At 36.9% G+C, this 17,047-nt stretch overlaps 1 protein-coding gene across 6 annotated transcripts in view; it reads right to left on the bottom strand.

The window, feature by feature from the left end:
* LOC145662754 (NF-X1-type zinc finger protein NFXL1-like) overlaps window positions 1-17,047 on the bottom strand; it is a 582,971-nt gene that overhangs the window by 435,204 nt on the left and 130,720 nt on the right. For all 6 annotated transcript variants that reach the window (XM_081728623.1, XM_081728621.1, XM_081728624.1 and 3 more), the window contains one exon: window positions 9,774-9,913. In XM_081728623.1, coding sequence (XP_081584749.1) covers window positions 9,774-9,913 — 140 coding nt within the window. The remainder of the gene's footprint in view (window positions 1-9,773; window positions 9,914-17,047) is intronic.

Genomic DNA, 17,047 nt, shown 5'->3' with positions numbered 1-17,047 from the left:
TGAAAAATATAACTTTATACTGGGATGGCAACACTGTTCAGTGAGTGGTGGTATTTAATACGTAAAACGATTTCCCCCTGCTTGTAGTTGCTTCGTGCAAAGTTTCGCTTTTATTCCTCTTTTGGTTTCTCCGTTATCACGGATGATCCAGATAAATTGTCCACCTTGTATATATACAGTCTTTTACGGACTATAAGACGCACTTTTATCTTCGAAAATTGTCTCTACAATTCAGGTGTGTCTTATACCCGAAATTAATATAAAAATATCCAGCGTTTGATTTAAAATTCCCACCAGTCTTTAAAAAGGGCATATATTCGATGCCGCGGAAACCTATCTCTATCTGGCAACATTGGATTCAACTGGCAGCAGCAGTGCACCGATGCGACGAACATGAGTTGCGGGAATTCACAAGCTTGCTAACACTGTTTCCCTCCCGCCCCGCCATCATAAACCCAGAACCATAGACTAGAATATACAGATCGTAAACTCTTATGCAAAACTGGAAACAAGGCGAACCGTAGCGCCTTTAACATGCGACGACGAAACTAACCAGTCGATCTCGCTCGAAATCCGATGGCCGCCCCAACCCATTTACTACGAAACATTGTTCCCCCCACCAAACGTGCAATCTAATAATAAAATAGTCGGTATTTAAAAAAAAAAATGCTGAAAAATTAAGGTGGGTCTTATAGTTCTGAAATACGGTATATATATATATACTAGTTGAATGTACCCATTGATCACCATTGATATCAACGACCGTGAAAACTATGGTTTCGATACTAATATCGGTGATTTTGGGCTACTTTTTTACATGTCGCAGTACCCCCCCCCCCCCCCGCTGACTCCCGGCCCGCATACAATTGTAACTGAATTTGCAAGTTATCGCTAATGGAAGTGTCACCATTGATTTCAGCGACCGCGAAAACTATGGATTTGACACTAATATCGGTCATTTTGGGTGACCCCCGGCCCGGAGCAGAATAGCGTGAATTTGGAAGTTAATGCGATCGGAGTTTCACGATTGATTTCAGCGACCGCGAAAATTGTGAATTCAACACTAATATCGGTCATTTTCTACTACTTTTACATGTCCCGGTAAACGCCCCCCCCCCTGAGACCCCCTGGTTCGAAATTTTAAAAAACGCTTCGCCTTTATGTGGGGCCTGGGGCAAGGTACCCTGACCAAAATTTGGTAACTCTCGGTCCACTCTTCTGGTTCCCAGGCCGCACACAGACAGACAGACAGACCAACACACATACACTTTATTTTATATATATATATATATATATATATATATATATATATATATATATATATATACGAGTATATATGAGAGAGAATCAAGTTTAAATAGTAATGGAAAAGAACTATGCTGCTGCAATTCTGCAAGTATTTTTAATCGTAGAATTTACAAGCAGCAGCCTTCAACACTGACTGAAGACGCATATTTGATAAGAAACTTTCAGTTTGTTATTCTGTAACTGTATGTGGAAATCTGCAGCAGCATTGAAACAATGACAAATCGTTCCCTTTGCGAAAGTCCAATTGAGAAAGAACTTCTAGAACTTTTAAATGAATCTGATATAGAAGGTTGTAAGCTCGAAGATAACGAAGTGGAAATAAACCTGTCAAGTTTTGATGCAGAAGACAGTGATTTAAACATTTTATTTGATAACGCAAATGGAACAAATGGAAGCAGTGGTAAGTTTGTTGCAGTAAACATGTAGTAATATTCGTGATGCTGTAGTGGTATTAGTTTGCAACATTGCAGACAAGTGGTAGCTTGTTCGTTTACATTTTACATGTGCATTCCACATGTGCAAAACATGACGTTATGCTAATAGAAAAATTGTATATTTATGTTGGGTTAGCAACATTGCTCCTCTAGTGACATCCCATATAGTGCCCAACGAAGGTCCCTCACACTATCTATCTTTACGCAGAAACAAAATTTTAAAGAATTTCACCATTCCCAGGATAACCGGGATGAAATTATAAGAGGTTAACCCTGAATTCTCTGGAATACTGAAATATACCCCACTTTTTCCCCATTCCATCCCACTCTACCGTATCACCACCGAAATGCGATTAGAAGCCGCCTTTGCACACATACTACATGGTACAAAGATGCTATTGATTTGCATGATAGTTTTTCTATAGAAACAGATAAAATAAATAAATTATAGTTACTGACAAATAAAATATGGTAACTTAAACAATTACACACATATAGTTGGCAGCACTGTACTTAGAAACCTAGTAATAATAGAGAATAAAAATATATATATGTCGTCTTAGACCTCTCAAGTTCATATTAGACAATATAAATTAGTTTCGGTGAGAAATAATGACCTTTAAGTTGTGGGCCTCAGAGGCCCCCCGCCGACCCTTTATTCTATCTGTAAAGAAAGTGGTTCAATAGTGTCTCGAAATCCAAGACTCGAGCTTACTTTTCAAAAAACTAGAGTACTAGCTAAATGTGGGACTTTAGCACTACTGTTTTTTGCCCTATTATTTTCATATCTGTTTCATAGTATTCTCATAGAAATTCATATTTGTTTTGCCATGTTCCCTTATTTTAAATTGAAGTTACGACCACACACAAATACACATACAAAAAAAAAAAAAAAAAAAAACATGTAATGTTTAAAATGTTTAAAATATGGAAAACGAATTGTATGCGACTAGCAGTTGGCTAAAATTAAAAACTGGACTTTGTGTGAAATAACTTATTTTGTTTTATCGTAAAAACTGAAGTTGACTTCCTGGTGTGTAATTCCAATTATCCGTTTCTTCAAGTCATTACGGATTCAAAATTTAATTTTGAAAGAAAAATTATATGGACACATTCGAAAATAGTACCAGTTTAAACAATCTGTAGAATGTCAAAGTTAAAACTTTTTAAAAGTATAGTTGTAATTACTTTGCTTTTCATTATCTTACTTGTTTGTGATGCATAGAAAATGTATACTACTTCACTGTATGAAATAATAATAATAATAATAATAATAATAATAATAATAATAATAATAATAATAATAATAATAATAATAATAATAATAATAATAATAATAATAGTTTTTCTTGGTTGCCAAGAGTACGATACAAAGCTTACAAATTGCGATGCAAATTTAAATATGGTTCGCATTTTGCTACGCAAAAGTCAAAATCTGAAAAGAAAACGCTCATTATATATATATATTGTAACTATCGCTATTGAATCCAGTGGTGCATTGGGCAAAGAAGGATTTAACTTTATAAAAGAAATAGGCAGACGGATCACGCAGTTATCTGCCGATGACATGAGCAAGCACCTTCCTCATACAAAGAATAACTATGGCAGTTCTAAGAGGAAATAACGCCTCAATACAGGGTACCGTACCCAAAGGCAGACAACTGGAAGAAGTATTCCTACTGTAAGAATATATTTATTCCATTATGTTTTTATTTAATGTTACCATTTTATATTAATTCAAATATTTTCCATTTGTTTGTTTTTCATTTTGTTTTGCTGCTTTCATCAGTGTAAAAGTTTTAGGATTTGCTAGATTTACCTATTGTGTTGTTAAGCTTACGAGGAAGGTCCACAAACCGTGAGAGTTTAATTTTGATGAAAATTTGTGACAAGATTCAGTTCAAGTTGCTAAGTAACGGAGTAATAGTCACTCGATGCGCAAATGCTTCGTTGAGCTGCTACACCGACGCCATCTTGAAATCCAGTAGGCAATGTCCAAGAATAACCTTTTGGCACAAAAATGAAAAGTTTTTGATAGATATAGGTAGTACAATAGCCACTATACCAATCAGATCTCTAGACTAATGAGAGAAATCGTTAATTGAATTGAAATGCTTGTAGTGATAAATGGAATAGCAGCACAAATTATACCTTTTTCAAAGTGTGCTATATATGAGTCTGTGTGTGTTGCGATTATGCATAGCATTTAAATGTGTAATATAAGTTAGGTGCAACGGCACATATGACTTTACAAGAATATGTCTTGAAGTTATTAGAAAATTAATAGATAAATAGACAAATGACTTTCATTTAAAACTTCATTTATTATTGTTTGTAAAGAAGTTTTCAGGGAGTTATCCAACTGAAGAATTTTCGATGGGAGAAGCCATGTGGGAGTGGTTCGCAAAAAGTAAGTTAATTTGGGGACACCTAGACAATTTTTTAGGAGAAAGAAGGCTATATGTGATGGCAGTCCTTTTAATCTATGTGTTATCATTTTTAAACTGTTCAAATGATCTTCAAAATAACTTTCATAGCTATCTTCAAGTAGTGGTGTTCCTAATAACGACAGCTCGTGAGCTTGTGTTGTCCGAATTCCAGACAACAAATTCTGAAACTGGGCTTCTATAATTGGATCTGATTTACCCGACGTGAAGAACAGTTCGCATTTAGAAGGATTAACTTGCAGACCTATCTTCTTAGATTCTGTCAATAAGAACTTTAGATCTTGTATAACCGTATCTGGTGAGCCCCCTAATGTGCCATCGTCTAAATAAAATAGATTTATTTCAGAAGAAAGCAAGCGCACTATTGGGTGGATTGCTAAGCTAAAAATCATCGGTCCAGCAGGGTCACCTTGTTGGCATCCTACTTGGGATGAAATAGTTCTATTTCCATAAAATAACAATGATGGGCTAGAATAGCTCTGCCAGAAATATGGATATAGCTTAGGTAGAATTAGTTTCACTTCCTTTAACATGGAGTCTCTTTCGACTGAGTTAAAAGCATTTTTGTAATCTATTTTGAGGACTACCTTGTTCGAATCTTTATTTGCTTTTATGAATGTTCTGGTAGCGTGGATAATGGCCTCATTGCCCTTTTTTGTGGCAAATCCCAATTGACGAGGTTGTAAATAGTTAGTACAACGATTGTAGACCAAACAGCAATCTTTGAAGCCAATCTTCTAAAAACACAACCTACTGCTATTGGCCTGATTCCACCATCTTTCTTTCGTAAGGCACATAAATTTGCTCCGTAAAAATATTTACATATATCCGGATTTGCCTTTCCATTTAAAATTAGATTTGTCATTCTAGTTATTGAATTTAATAAAATGAGCGCTGAATCACCTGCTGATTTGGACATTAGAAAAAAAAAAAAACGTAATTTCGTTTATAATCTTCCTAATACACGCCTAACACATTTTGTTCTTATCTTTCCAATGTCTACGTATCTGAATGATCAATTATTAAGAACAGCATCCGGCTTCACAAACGGATCTAACTTCCATATTCGGATTGTTTATATCACGTAATAAACTATTAGTAAATTTCTTCTTTTAATCTCTCAATGATCTGGTGCTACCCATGTGTCATTACTTGCCAACTCTTCATTTCATAGGGGCCGCGGTGGCTCAGTGGTAGAGCGTTCACCTCTGGTGCTTGGGGTCCCGGGTTCGACCAAGTGAACTTTGTGGTGGACAAACACCTTGTGCGTGGGTTTTCTCGGGGTTCTCCCGTTTCCTCCCACTTTCTTCATTCCACCATTTCCATTCATTCCTCATCATCACCGTCTCCTTTAGCCTAACCGGCATAACCGTGGGACGTAAAACTCACAGATTTCATTTCATTTCATTTTCTATCATTTCATAATTATTAATTCTCATTAGTGATTTCTATCCTTTAGCGCATAATGCTTATCCACGGGACGCAAAACGAAACTTCATTTGTTTCGTTGTCAATTGATCCATATTTGTGCACCATCTCTGCTTTGCCTGTGCTATTCCAATTCCAATGTGTTTCACATAAGACTATTGTGCTCTTCAAATCATTTCTCACTGTCAAGGTAAATTCCTACTTTCTGCTCGTTTTTCTGCACTTGTGGAGTTTAGTCTCTTAGTTTATCCTTATATTATATCTCTTCCTCTGCTGCATCTAACAATTCTTCAGCTTCTTCTACTGCCAATATCACGTTCCCTGCAAATGTTACTTTACTGAACAACTCCATGTTATCTTAATATATTTTCATTGTAGGTGAAGAACTTTTTCAATATTTCTTCAATTTTCACAGTGGTCTGCATATTTGTCTCACTCTAATTTACCAATTTTTAAATCCTGTTGTTAAATCTTTGTCTATAATTTCTCCTTTATTTCTGTACATTTCGCAAATCCTATTTCTAACTCCATAGCTGACACCAAGTTCTTCACTGTCTTGAAGATAATCATCCAGTCTATACTGCGATGTTAAAGGCTACCTCAGTATCTACTACTATTAGTAGCTTACATCTTTAGGTCGGTTAAGGTCAATAATCAATCGCAGGTTTAGTACTGCATTTCATGTTTCGTTTTTCCTTCGAAAACGAAATTGATCCTCCAATGTGTTGTTTTATTTTGGCATATACAGGGTGTTAATGAACTATATCGACAAACTTTAAGAGGTGATTCCTCGCATCAATATAAGAAAAAAGTTCATATTGGCCTATGGCTAGGGGCACGAGTTTTTCGCGCTAAGAATTTGAAAACTTCGCGTTTCGTTTTTCATATTTCGCGTTTTGTCGCATTTTCCAAATAAAGCTTCGCATTTTGTAGCTCTTGTGGGAAAGATATTCTCTGACATTTTTTTATAACTCTTCCTTTTATTCATAGATCACCACAGAAATAAACCATTATTTACCTAAAAACAAAATACACTGAATACAGAGGTTGTTCAGTCTACATTTGACCAATTTCGACTTACCTAAAAATTTAGAAGAATCCATGGCGCCAGGTCCGTAAGTGCTCGATGTGTTTCCCTTAGTTCCTAACAATAGCCCGACAGCGTAATTCCCACTGTAATAGGCTTCTCTGAAGAACTGGGAGGGGAATCTTGTCCCATTTACTTTGCACAACTTTCCAAAGTCCTTCCACAGTTGTCACACGCCGTTTTCCCAAAGCCCGCTTCAGCAATCCAAATCCACAATAGTCCATAGGACTTGCATCTGGAGATTTAACAGGTACCTCATTGAAAGATATCATCTGTATACCACTTGCCTCCTCCATCTCCTTGTAGAATGCGAGGGACGATCGTGAGATATATGATGAGGCCTTGTCCATGTGAATGCGCACCAGATTGGTGCCATTTCCGTACATTGTTGGAATCTCATGCTCGTAGATCGGCCGCACGATCTGCTCCTGAAAATACTGCGAATTTATTTTGCAGTTCTTCGCCACCCTACGAATCTTCAATTTACCTCGGTAACAGTAGCCAGTATCGACCATGAACCCTTTCGGGAAGGATTCTTTACAGACACGGACCCACCTTCTTAAGTTCTTGGCGCCTTTCTCTCGGTACATGATGGCTCTCGGTTTGCCGCAGTCGGAAAGGTAAATCCATGCTTCATCGAGAGTTACGATCTACATCTACCTTTGGTTTGCCAGATCCCGTTCGTACAGCTTCCGGGCGTTACACTTTCGTTCCTTTTGGTGGGCATCCGTCAGAAGATGGGCGCGAACTTTCATTACTTTCTCCAGCTTGAGTTGATGCTGTAACGTCCGGCTCACAGTCCCCGAAGACACGTCAAGACGATTAGCCATACACCTTTGTGTTGGCGGATTTTCTTGCATTGCCATTTTGCGAAATTTCCTTTGCATAGTGGAGGTGGCCTTGGTGCATTCTCGCTTCCTAGGCAACTTCGTTGATGATCCAAATGGTGGAGCTTCGTTGCTCTTGTACTTTTCAATAACATTTTTATTCCACTTAAACTGATGTTGCAACCACTCTTCTTGCACTGTTTTCTAATGACAGAAACACTAAAGTGGGCGTCATACAGAGCCGCAACATAGCCTTCCCAAAACCGGCTTAGTTTGGGCGGCATTTTGGTCACAGCGGAAACCCACACACATGGAAACAAATTTAACACAACACTCACAACAATGGTCCTGTTTTGTGCGTTATTGTCGTCCGCTCGGAAAAACAACTCCGTTCCCAGGAAGCCACTGCACAACACTGCATGACGCCACGAGCCAGGTCGGGTGAGTCCATTCTGCCCGGGAGGGGGAAGGAACGAAATCAGCCAAAAGTAGGCTGAACAACCACTGTATTATACTTGACATTGAAAATATCACTTATATATATATATTTATTTTAAGTCAAACGGAAAGAAAATCAGTAACTATGCTCACCATAAGTAGGGAAGTTTTGTTTTATTCTGGAAACATATTGGCACAAGTTCGTTTAAGCATTAAACATAAGCATGTTACAAGTTTCCACATTTTCCTCCTTCATTGTTGTACGTTTGTCACTTACCACCAGTCCATACTTGAAAAACAAAATCTCGCAATTGACATTGCATGTTGGAAGCTACACGTACGTAAGTGCATTTACAACAAACTTCAAACAATCATCACTTCGGAACTTTTGTTCATACAAAACATTTACTAAACTGCACTTTCCAGACGAATCACTTGTCAAGAGTTCATAGGACGTTCTCTACAGCCGTGTCCGAATCACCCAAAATGCACCGTTCATGCCACGTTCTATCATTCTGTCAGCGGAAAACTTCAAATTAAGTTTTCAAATTAATGAAAGTATATTTTTAAAATTTCGCGTTATTTCGCGTATTGTTAGAAACTTCGCGCAAAACTGCCACTTTCGCGTTTTATCGCGCAATGGAAACCAATGAAAATACACACAGAATATCATAAAATGTCAATAAACTGAAAATTACTTAATTCTGACGCATTTCGTTTCATCGCGCATTGCGAAAATCTCGTGCCTCTACCTATGGCCAAAAGGGCGTAATCTCAGATCTAGGGCCGTCAAAAATTGTGGAAAAGGTACATTTCAATATGCGTTACTTCGAATTCGAAAAACCTTGGAGTGGCGGTCCACAGTAAAGGTAATCAGAAATACGCCATCCAAAAATGCATATTCACGCAATGTGCAGTAGCTGAACAAGCAATACTCCGAACAGCATAATTCTCAGACATATGCTGCTGCTACAAGCTATGGTAACTCAAGAGCCTGTCTTCAAAGGGAGGGTACTTTCTATAGGGATTCTGCAGGATTATAACAACACTGGAATACCTGATGTAGGCGAACATTTTGCAAAATAAAAGTCTCGCATTTGTCTAGGATATGCCTGACCACTTCAATTCATGGAAACTGAGCACACACAATTCATACGAAATCTACAACTGTAGTTAGGGCTGGAAAAGTGTTTCGATCTCTCGCAAAGTCCGTATAGAACCATAAGAAATGTTAAAAACAATTAGAACCTTTCGGTATCCCTGGACAATTGCACTCTACTTCACGCGAACACCTAGCCGAAGTTCGAGCTTTTGTGGAACAAGATGCCAGGATAGGAGGGCACGCGCGGTTTAGACATACAGTGAAACACAAATCGACATAAGCAATGATGGGTCGCCGAGTACAGCCACTCAGTTGTGAAACTGTATCAGGATTTACTTGAATTCAGGTACATTGATTCTCACCAAGCATACAAAAAACTGAAAACCGAGTTTGGTCTTATGAGGTTAATAAACAGATCAATTAAAATAATCAAGAAGTTCCAGAAACTTGTTTTGTCATCAAGTTAGAGTTCGATCAACTGGATCTCACACAATTACAAGTTCTTATGTACACAATTTTCAACCTACTGGATCTTGTGTCTGATAACCACTGACAGCCTATAAGCATGGATCAAACTTTTCCCATACCACCCAGTGTTCGTAATGAGTGGTAAATACGCCTACACAATTACTTGTAAAAAATGACCATCGAGTCCAGTATTTGAAATTAGCACATCAAACAAACATATATATATATCCTTACCGCATCATTCCTTTTAATAGATTCAATGCAAATCAAGCATACTGCCGCTCCAGATCGAAAAACATCTTCTAAATAGCGTTGAGTCCTTCCAAGATCTTCCTTTTTCCCTCCAAAAGATATGTATATCTTCATAATTTCACCTGAAATTAAAATTATACTGTACATTTGTTCAAATACAGCATGGGATTATTAAATGCAAGCTCTTGTTTGCATAATATAATATCCAAATTGTAGATTAGATTAACCCTTTCACTACGATTTATTTTCTGAATTCTGATAATTGAAGTATAAGTTATGAATGTGTATTATAGATGGTTTATCATTATATAACTTTCAAAACATCAATATAGTAACCCTACGTGATGCTACAATAGTTTAAATTTTATGACGAGTGTAGCTTGTTATTGTGCGATTTGGCACTGGGAGGCCATGACAAGCTAGACTCGTCATTCCAGTGCAAGGGGTTAACGCAGTGGATCCCGACCGTTGTGTCGCAGCACAGTGGGGTGCACGCAGTCTCACAGAGTGTGTCGCAAAATTCTAGAATTTAAATTCATTATCATAAGATTCATTTTGAGATAGACTGTTTCAGTCAACGTCTCCAGCGGCAGCAACCATGCTCAGTACTAGATAGAGTCACTATTTTACACTCAGTGTTATAATTTATATTATTAATAAAAAATCAAACAAGTATGACGGGATGTCAGTGGGCGCTCAGTAAAGCATCGTCAGTCAAAAAACGTTGAGAAATCAGTGTATTTTTAAAATTAATTTTCCTCTGATAACACATTAGGTAGATTAACATTTACAGGAGGGGGGGGGGGGCAATCCAAATGAAATCGACTAATTTCCAGGTCAAAGGTTGTTGACAAAATTTATTTATTTATTATTTTTTTTACTTAAGATTGTGCCACATTCAAGGAGTTGTAAACGGGTATTATTTTATCTTTTAGCCACGCAGGTTTGTTTGTAGCGGTCATTTTGTATTGGCGCGTGTGCGTATTTTGCACTTTTCAGAGGATTCCGTTAAACACTGTAATTTTTTAGGTTTTAAAGATAATGAGTTCAAACCAAAACCATATGAAAGATAATGGAATGGACAACATTCTGTGTTCTGTGGACATTAAGACGTATTTTAAAACGTCGGGGGAAAAGCTCTGAACATGGAAATCTAAAAATGTCGGTTTTGGAATGTACATTTTGAAACGAAATAAATGAGACTCACCTTCAATTTTTTTTGTCTACATAGAGACTAGGTAATAGACAACGTCCCAAACAAATTTCAGATTTGAGTACCATATACTTTATTTTTTGGAAACTTTCAAACATTGCGAATTTTCGAAAATTGTGTATTTTCACCATCAAATATGTCAGGAAGGACGCAAGTGACAAATCCTAAATTTGCACAAAATAGACATTTTAGTTGTGCAGTAACACGTGGGTAAAATTGCATCACTGAGACTTGAGTAGTTTCTGAGTTATAAGTTGTTGGAATGGTGTGAAATTCGAAATTTTAACAGCTGAACAGATGTTTAGGTTATTGTGTTGATAGTATCTCACGCATACAATTTATCTATGTTTCATTAGAAGTGCAGCCAAACAGCAAGAAGTTCGAGATTTGCTACTTGTAAAAGAATTATCAATACCAGATCATATTATAGATTTGTACCTCTGACGCAAACACAAATCAGATGTTATGAATTGTCACAACCAGATGAATTTACTGTTTGCAGTGCTTCAGTACTTCCAGAACTTATAGCATGTTGTCATTTGCACCTAATGATACCGTAGTCTGTATTTACGACGAGAAATGGCTGATTGGGAGAATTGAAGACATCAGTCAGGACGATCTTTTTGTTCACTTTTTCCATCCCCATGGCCAAGAACCTCTTTTAAACTACCCACGAATGACAAGGTGTGGGTGCCAATCACTACGGTTCTTCGGAAACTCTCACCCACAGAGTTCACAATTCCTACAGGTCGTACTTTCAATATCAGTGCCAAACCATGTACACAACGTAGTCAACTGTTTACCTCACTGATGTCTTAACAGCAACGCTATAGGCAGAAAAGAAATAACAGACGCGTTTTTTTGTATATATATATATATATATATATATATATATATATATATATATATATATATACAAGATGTGTTTTATAAATTGTGCACGTTTTACCAATTTAACATTATTGTCGTGTTATTTTGACTTTTGCTACAAAGTTTATATCAACGCCTCATGTGCTTCATTATATTAAGTCCCAGTAAACGAAAAAAATTGTAACTCAGAAACCACTCACGTCTCAGTGATGCAACTTTACCCACTTGTTACTGCACAACTATCGTGTATTTTGTGCAAATTTCAGATTTTTTACTTGCGTCCTTCCTGAGATAATTGATGGTGAAAATACACGATTTTCGAAAATTCGCAATGTTTAAAAATTTCCAAAAAAATCAAGTATACGGTTCTCAGATCTGAAACTTGTTTGGGACGTTGTCTATTATGTAGTCTCTATGTAGACAAAAAATTGAAGGTGAGTCTCATTTATTTCGTTTCAAAATGACATTCCAATGTGGTCATTTTTAGGTTTCCAACATCAATGTTGAGAGCTTTTTCCCCGATGTTCTAAAGTATGCCTTAATGTCCACAGAGCACAGAATGTTGTCCATTCCATTATCTTTCATATGGTTTTGGTTTGAACTCATTACCTTTAAAACCTAAAAAGTTACAGCGTTTAACGGAATCTTCTGAAAAGTTTAAAATACGCTCAGGCGCCTATACAAAATGGCCGCTTCGGCAAAACCTGCGCGGCTAAAAAATAAATGAATACCCGTTTTCAACTCCCAAAATATGATACAAACTTAGGTAAAAAAAAAAAAAATAAATCAAAAACTAAATTTTGTCAGCAACCATCATTGGTCGATTTCATTTGGATTGACCCTGGGCTGAATTTACTGCATCAAAATTACAGAAAGATTTAATATACAAATATTGTTAACAATTTTCTTCTATTTAAACAGTTTTCTTTTTTCCTTCAAGTAAATATAAGAATTAGTCAAATCCGAGCACACTGAAAGGTCGACAACTTACAGGAACCATGTACGCACAATGTAGTCCAACATTAAATGACTAGGAATTCAAAGCAGGATAGGCAGACGAATCAGTTGCATTGTTTTCTATTGGGATCTTGTCGCTTGTCTAGTACGATCGTAAAAATCTATAGTATTCGAATACCTCCGAGAGTGAATAATTCGCGGAAATACGATCATATAATAAAACTTTGTTGCCGGAGTGTGCACTGTTTAGTTCTAATTCTCTAAAACAGCGTTTTCCAATCTTTCTGATGTGGATTCCTTGTAGAAATTACTAATTTTCCGCGGCTCTCATGAAATAATAAACGACTCACAAAAATGGCGTGATAAATTAGAATTTTACAACTCTAAACGTCATTTATGACAATGCAATACTCTTATAATTGAAGATATTCGGAAAAATACAATCCTACCAGTTAGGCCTAATATTATGAATTCAATACTAACATAATGTGATGGGTGATCTGTTTTTCAGACGTCAACGTCCATACTTTTGGATAAAAATTGGATAATTTCAGACGTAAATGTGTTCATGTTAAGTATGTTCCTGTATTTGCTTTTCATATGTATGAAATGAAAAAAATGTCTCGCACGGATGCGTACTGGTAAATCAGGATAAACAGCTTTAGAGCGGATTCAATATTTCAATAACAGTAACAAAGGAAGTAGCATTTTGAACATCGAATCACAAGACTGCTCAACAAGTGTTTTTTCGACAGAAGAGATCCATGTTCCGAGTCTAGAAACGCAGTTTCCATCCGATTTTTAACGAGAAATCAGAAAATACAGACGTAGTTAAGAAGCCAATGATTTCAAATGCATAATCATACTTTCTGTAACATCACCGGAAAGAGACTGTCATGGAAAATAATGAAATCAGGTTCCTACCTTCCTCCATTATAGTTTCCTTTCTCCAAACAGCTGCACCACAAATTGGAATAGAACATAACTTGAATGCACCTTGTACAGGAATATTATAACATCTCCAATTTGTTTTCTTACGGCTAATAACAGACAGAATCGCGCTGTTTACTTTAAAATACGTGAGCACTCGTTGTTAATATGAGACAGAGATGGTAACACCGTACGGCACACGGAACTCTAGCGGCAGCGGTAAGAGTGATGACTGTTTTTGATATTTATGATACTCGCAAAATGGTGACGTAATCACTCGTTTTCTCCATTTGTGTGCTGTAATACCGCTTGAAATTTATAGCCAGTTGAGTGAGACATGTGATAACGATGTCATGGATGTGTCTACTGTGCGTTCGTGGGTGCGACAGTTCAAGGCAGAACATCGTGTGACAACAAACCAAGACAATTTCAGACCCACACAAGCCGGTCTAACATGATCGAACGAGTGAAGAAGGTTGTTTTTGAAGATTGCCGAATGAGTGTGGAACACATCGTCTTCAGTTGGTATTTCCGTGGGATTTGTACACACAATCCTGTATAAAGACCTGAAAGTGCGAAAAGTGTCCTCCAGGTGAGTGCTACGATTGCTGAAGGACGACCACAAGGCTGCGCGTGTGACATATTGTCAGGTAATGTTTACACGTGATGACGACATGAATGGGACCTTCACGCAAATAGAGAAAAAATGATTACACACTGTTCTTGTAATGGAAATGTCGCCATTTTACAAGTATCCTAAGTATCAAAAACAATAATCATCCTCACCGCTGCTGCTAGAGTTCTGTGTGTGTGACGCACTGACAATGAGTGCTAGCTTATTTTAAAACAAACAGTACATTTTACCTATTACCAATCCTGAGGAAAAAATGGAGGTGTTATACCTTGAATGTACCTCGTATCTCGTCTTGCAGAGAAAACACGATGACAGTTGTACCTTGAAGGTTTGAGTTAAAAGTACTTAAGATGTTAAAAATGCTAGCCAAATGAGCAAGAGCTAGAACCATGTTGAATTATTTAAATTAGAATTAAGGAAGAATAATTTCATTTTGTCACGAAGCTCAAACAAACGAGTCAGAACCTTACCCCGTGAAAACCAGAGAACTTCTAATAAGAAAAGGATCCTGAATGTGTCGGTTCCACATCTATTCATTGACAGCACAGCATCGAACACTAAAACATCCACCGGACATTTCATCAACAGTACATAAAATCGGCGGTACATTTTATTGAATGTTCGTTTCATCGTTATCCAAAACATTGACACTCAAGTCATCGACAGTCAAGTTATTGACAGCTAATTCATCAACAACCAAGATATCGACAGCCAAATTCCTGACAACTAAAACATCGAAAATCATATTATCGACAGTCAATTCTTCAACACCCAAATCATCGACAGCCAACTCTCCGACATCAAATCATTGACAGGTTGTAACATCAACAACTAAAATATTGACACACGCAACATTGAGAGAATGAAATATGGACGACACATAATAACGACGGTACGTAGCATGTCTTACGCGTAAATTCAATGACAACATAACGTCAAATACTAAAACATCAACACCAAACCCTCTATTGTCAAATCATTGACAACCATCTTATCGACTGCCAAAACATCGACAGCTGAAACATAGATAACGAAAACATGAAGCAAAATTTGGCTAATCGTCTTCGACATCCAGTAATACTGCGTTGTACAGCACATGGCTTGTAGCGATTTAGGTATATTCTATGCGTTTCTTCTTCATATGTTATTTCATGCTATTTTGATATTTAATGTTTACGAACACAATTTCACCCGCTTTATGGTTTATTATATGTCAGGTCTCACTTTTTACACTCTGTTGGTTTTGCTAATGTATGATGCAATGGAAAACGTAACTGAACTGAACGGAAAACGTATTATGTCCACAGCCGTAGCTAAGGGGAAGGGTGGGAACGGGGCGGTTGCCCCGGGCACTGACGGCAGGGGGCACCGAACGAGCAAGGAAGAAAGACAGAACAAGTCTTAGAAAAAAGTAAACGACACAGCGCCCCTATTTAAATAAATATTATTGTCGGTTTGTAAAGAAATACATTTTGTAAGTTTTCTTGCTCACTCCGCTCGCAATTCAAACATTTCAATGAGAGTCACAACAAATTTCTACTTATTACTTAAAGAAAGTTTTATACATGATTTGGTAATAACGATGTGATATACACGGTGCCAAGTAATGACTCAGGATGGAACCTTTTCAAAATCGGAAACGGTCAAAGTTTGAAATATGTTATCATTATATTGTGAGCGGTGATAATGATTAGAAACAATGTAAGTAAAAGGCTAATAGTCACCGCAAGAAACAAACCTTATCTCTAGGAAGTACTTTCCAAGAACATCGTCTTCATCGTCAGCCTAGACACACTGCAAAAAGGATTTAAACTATAAAAAGAATTTTAAAAATGTAAGAAAAAGAAATCTTCTTGTCACTATAATTAGACATATAATTATAGTGACAACAAGATTTTTCTTCTTACATTTTTAAAATTCTTTTTATGGTTTAAATCATTTTTGAAGTGTGCCTAGGCTGACGATGAAGACGATCTTCTTCGAAAGTACTTCCTAGAGATAGGGTTTGTTTATTGCGGTAACTATTAGCCTTTTACTTAGATTATTTCTAAAGTATGAGTTCGGCGTTATGATGGTGATGAGTTTGCTTAGTTAATCACGCTTTTCAACCCAATCGGATTAATCACGATGGTGAGAGTGAAGGTATGAAAATGATAGGAGTGAACGGACACGCGCAAGCTGCTGTTTGCGCGGGAATATTAAAAGTGAAGTTAAACAAGGGGAGTAATAATAGTTTCGAACTTGCAGAATAGGGGCTTAAGCTGACAGAACGAATTTCGTCTTTTTCAAAGCCTGATCATTATCAGTGATTTTGTTTTTATTCTATTGGCGTACGAAATGCTTCCAATTTGAAGGAATTTATTGGGAACATTTCTCCATCAACTACTTGTATCGCCAGGATATTTTTGCTGTGTATACGTATCTATTTGTGTTTTGTTTTTATCTATCTACATATATAAGTATATGTATCTACATATCTTCATGTATGTATCAATCTTCATGTATGCGATCAATATTGAAAAATTCGCAAAGAAGGCTCCTTCTAAATTTCCGTTATATTTCACAAAATATTTTTTACTGTAAAAAAAAAAAAAAAAAAAAAAAAAAACTAACTCTATGGCCTATGGAACCCGGAGGTTCAATGCCGCGTTC

This window comes from Thermobia domestica, chromosome 10 (genome assembly GCF_964235325.1).
Source record: "Thermobia domestica chromosome 10, izTheDome1.hap1.1, whole genome shotgun sequence".
Taxonomy (NCBI): Eukaryota; Metazoa; Arthropoda; class Insecta; order Zygentoma; family Lepismatidae; genus Thermobia; species Thermobia domestica.
This window is presented reverse-complemented; position numbering and strand designations above follow the sequence as displayed.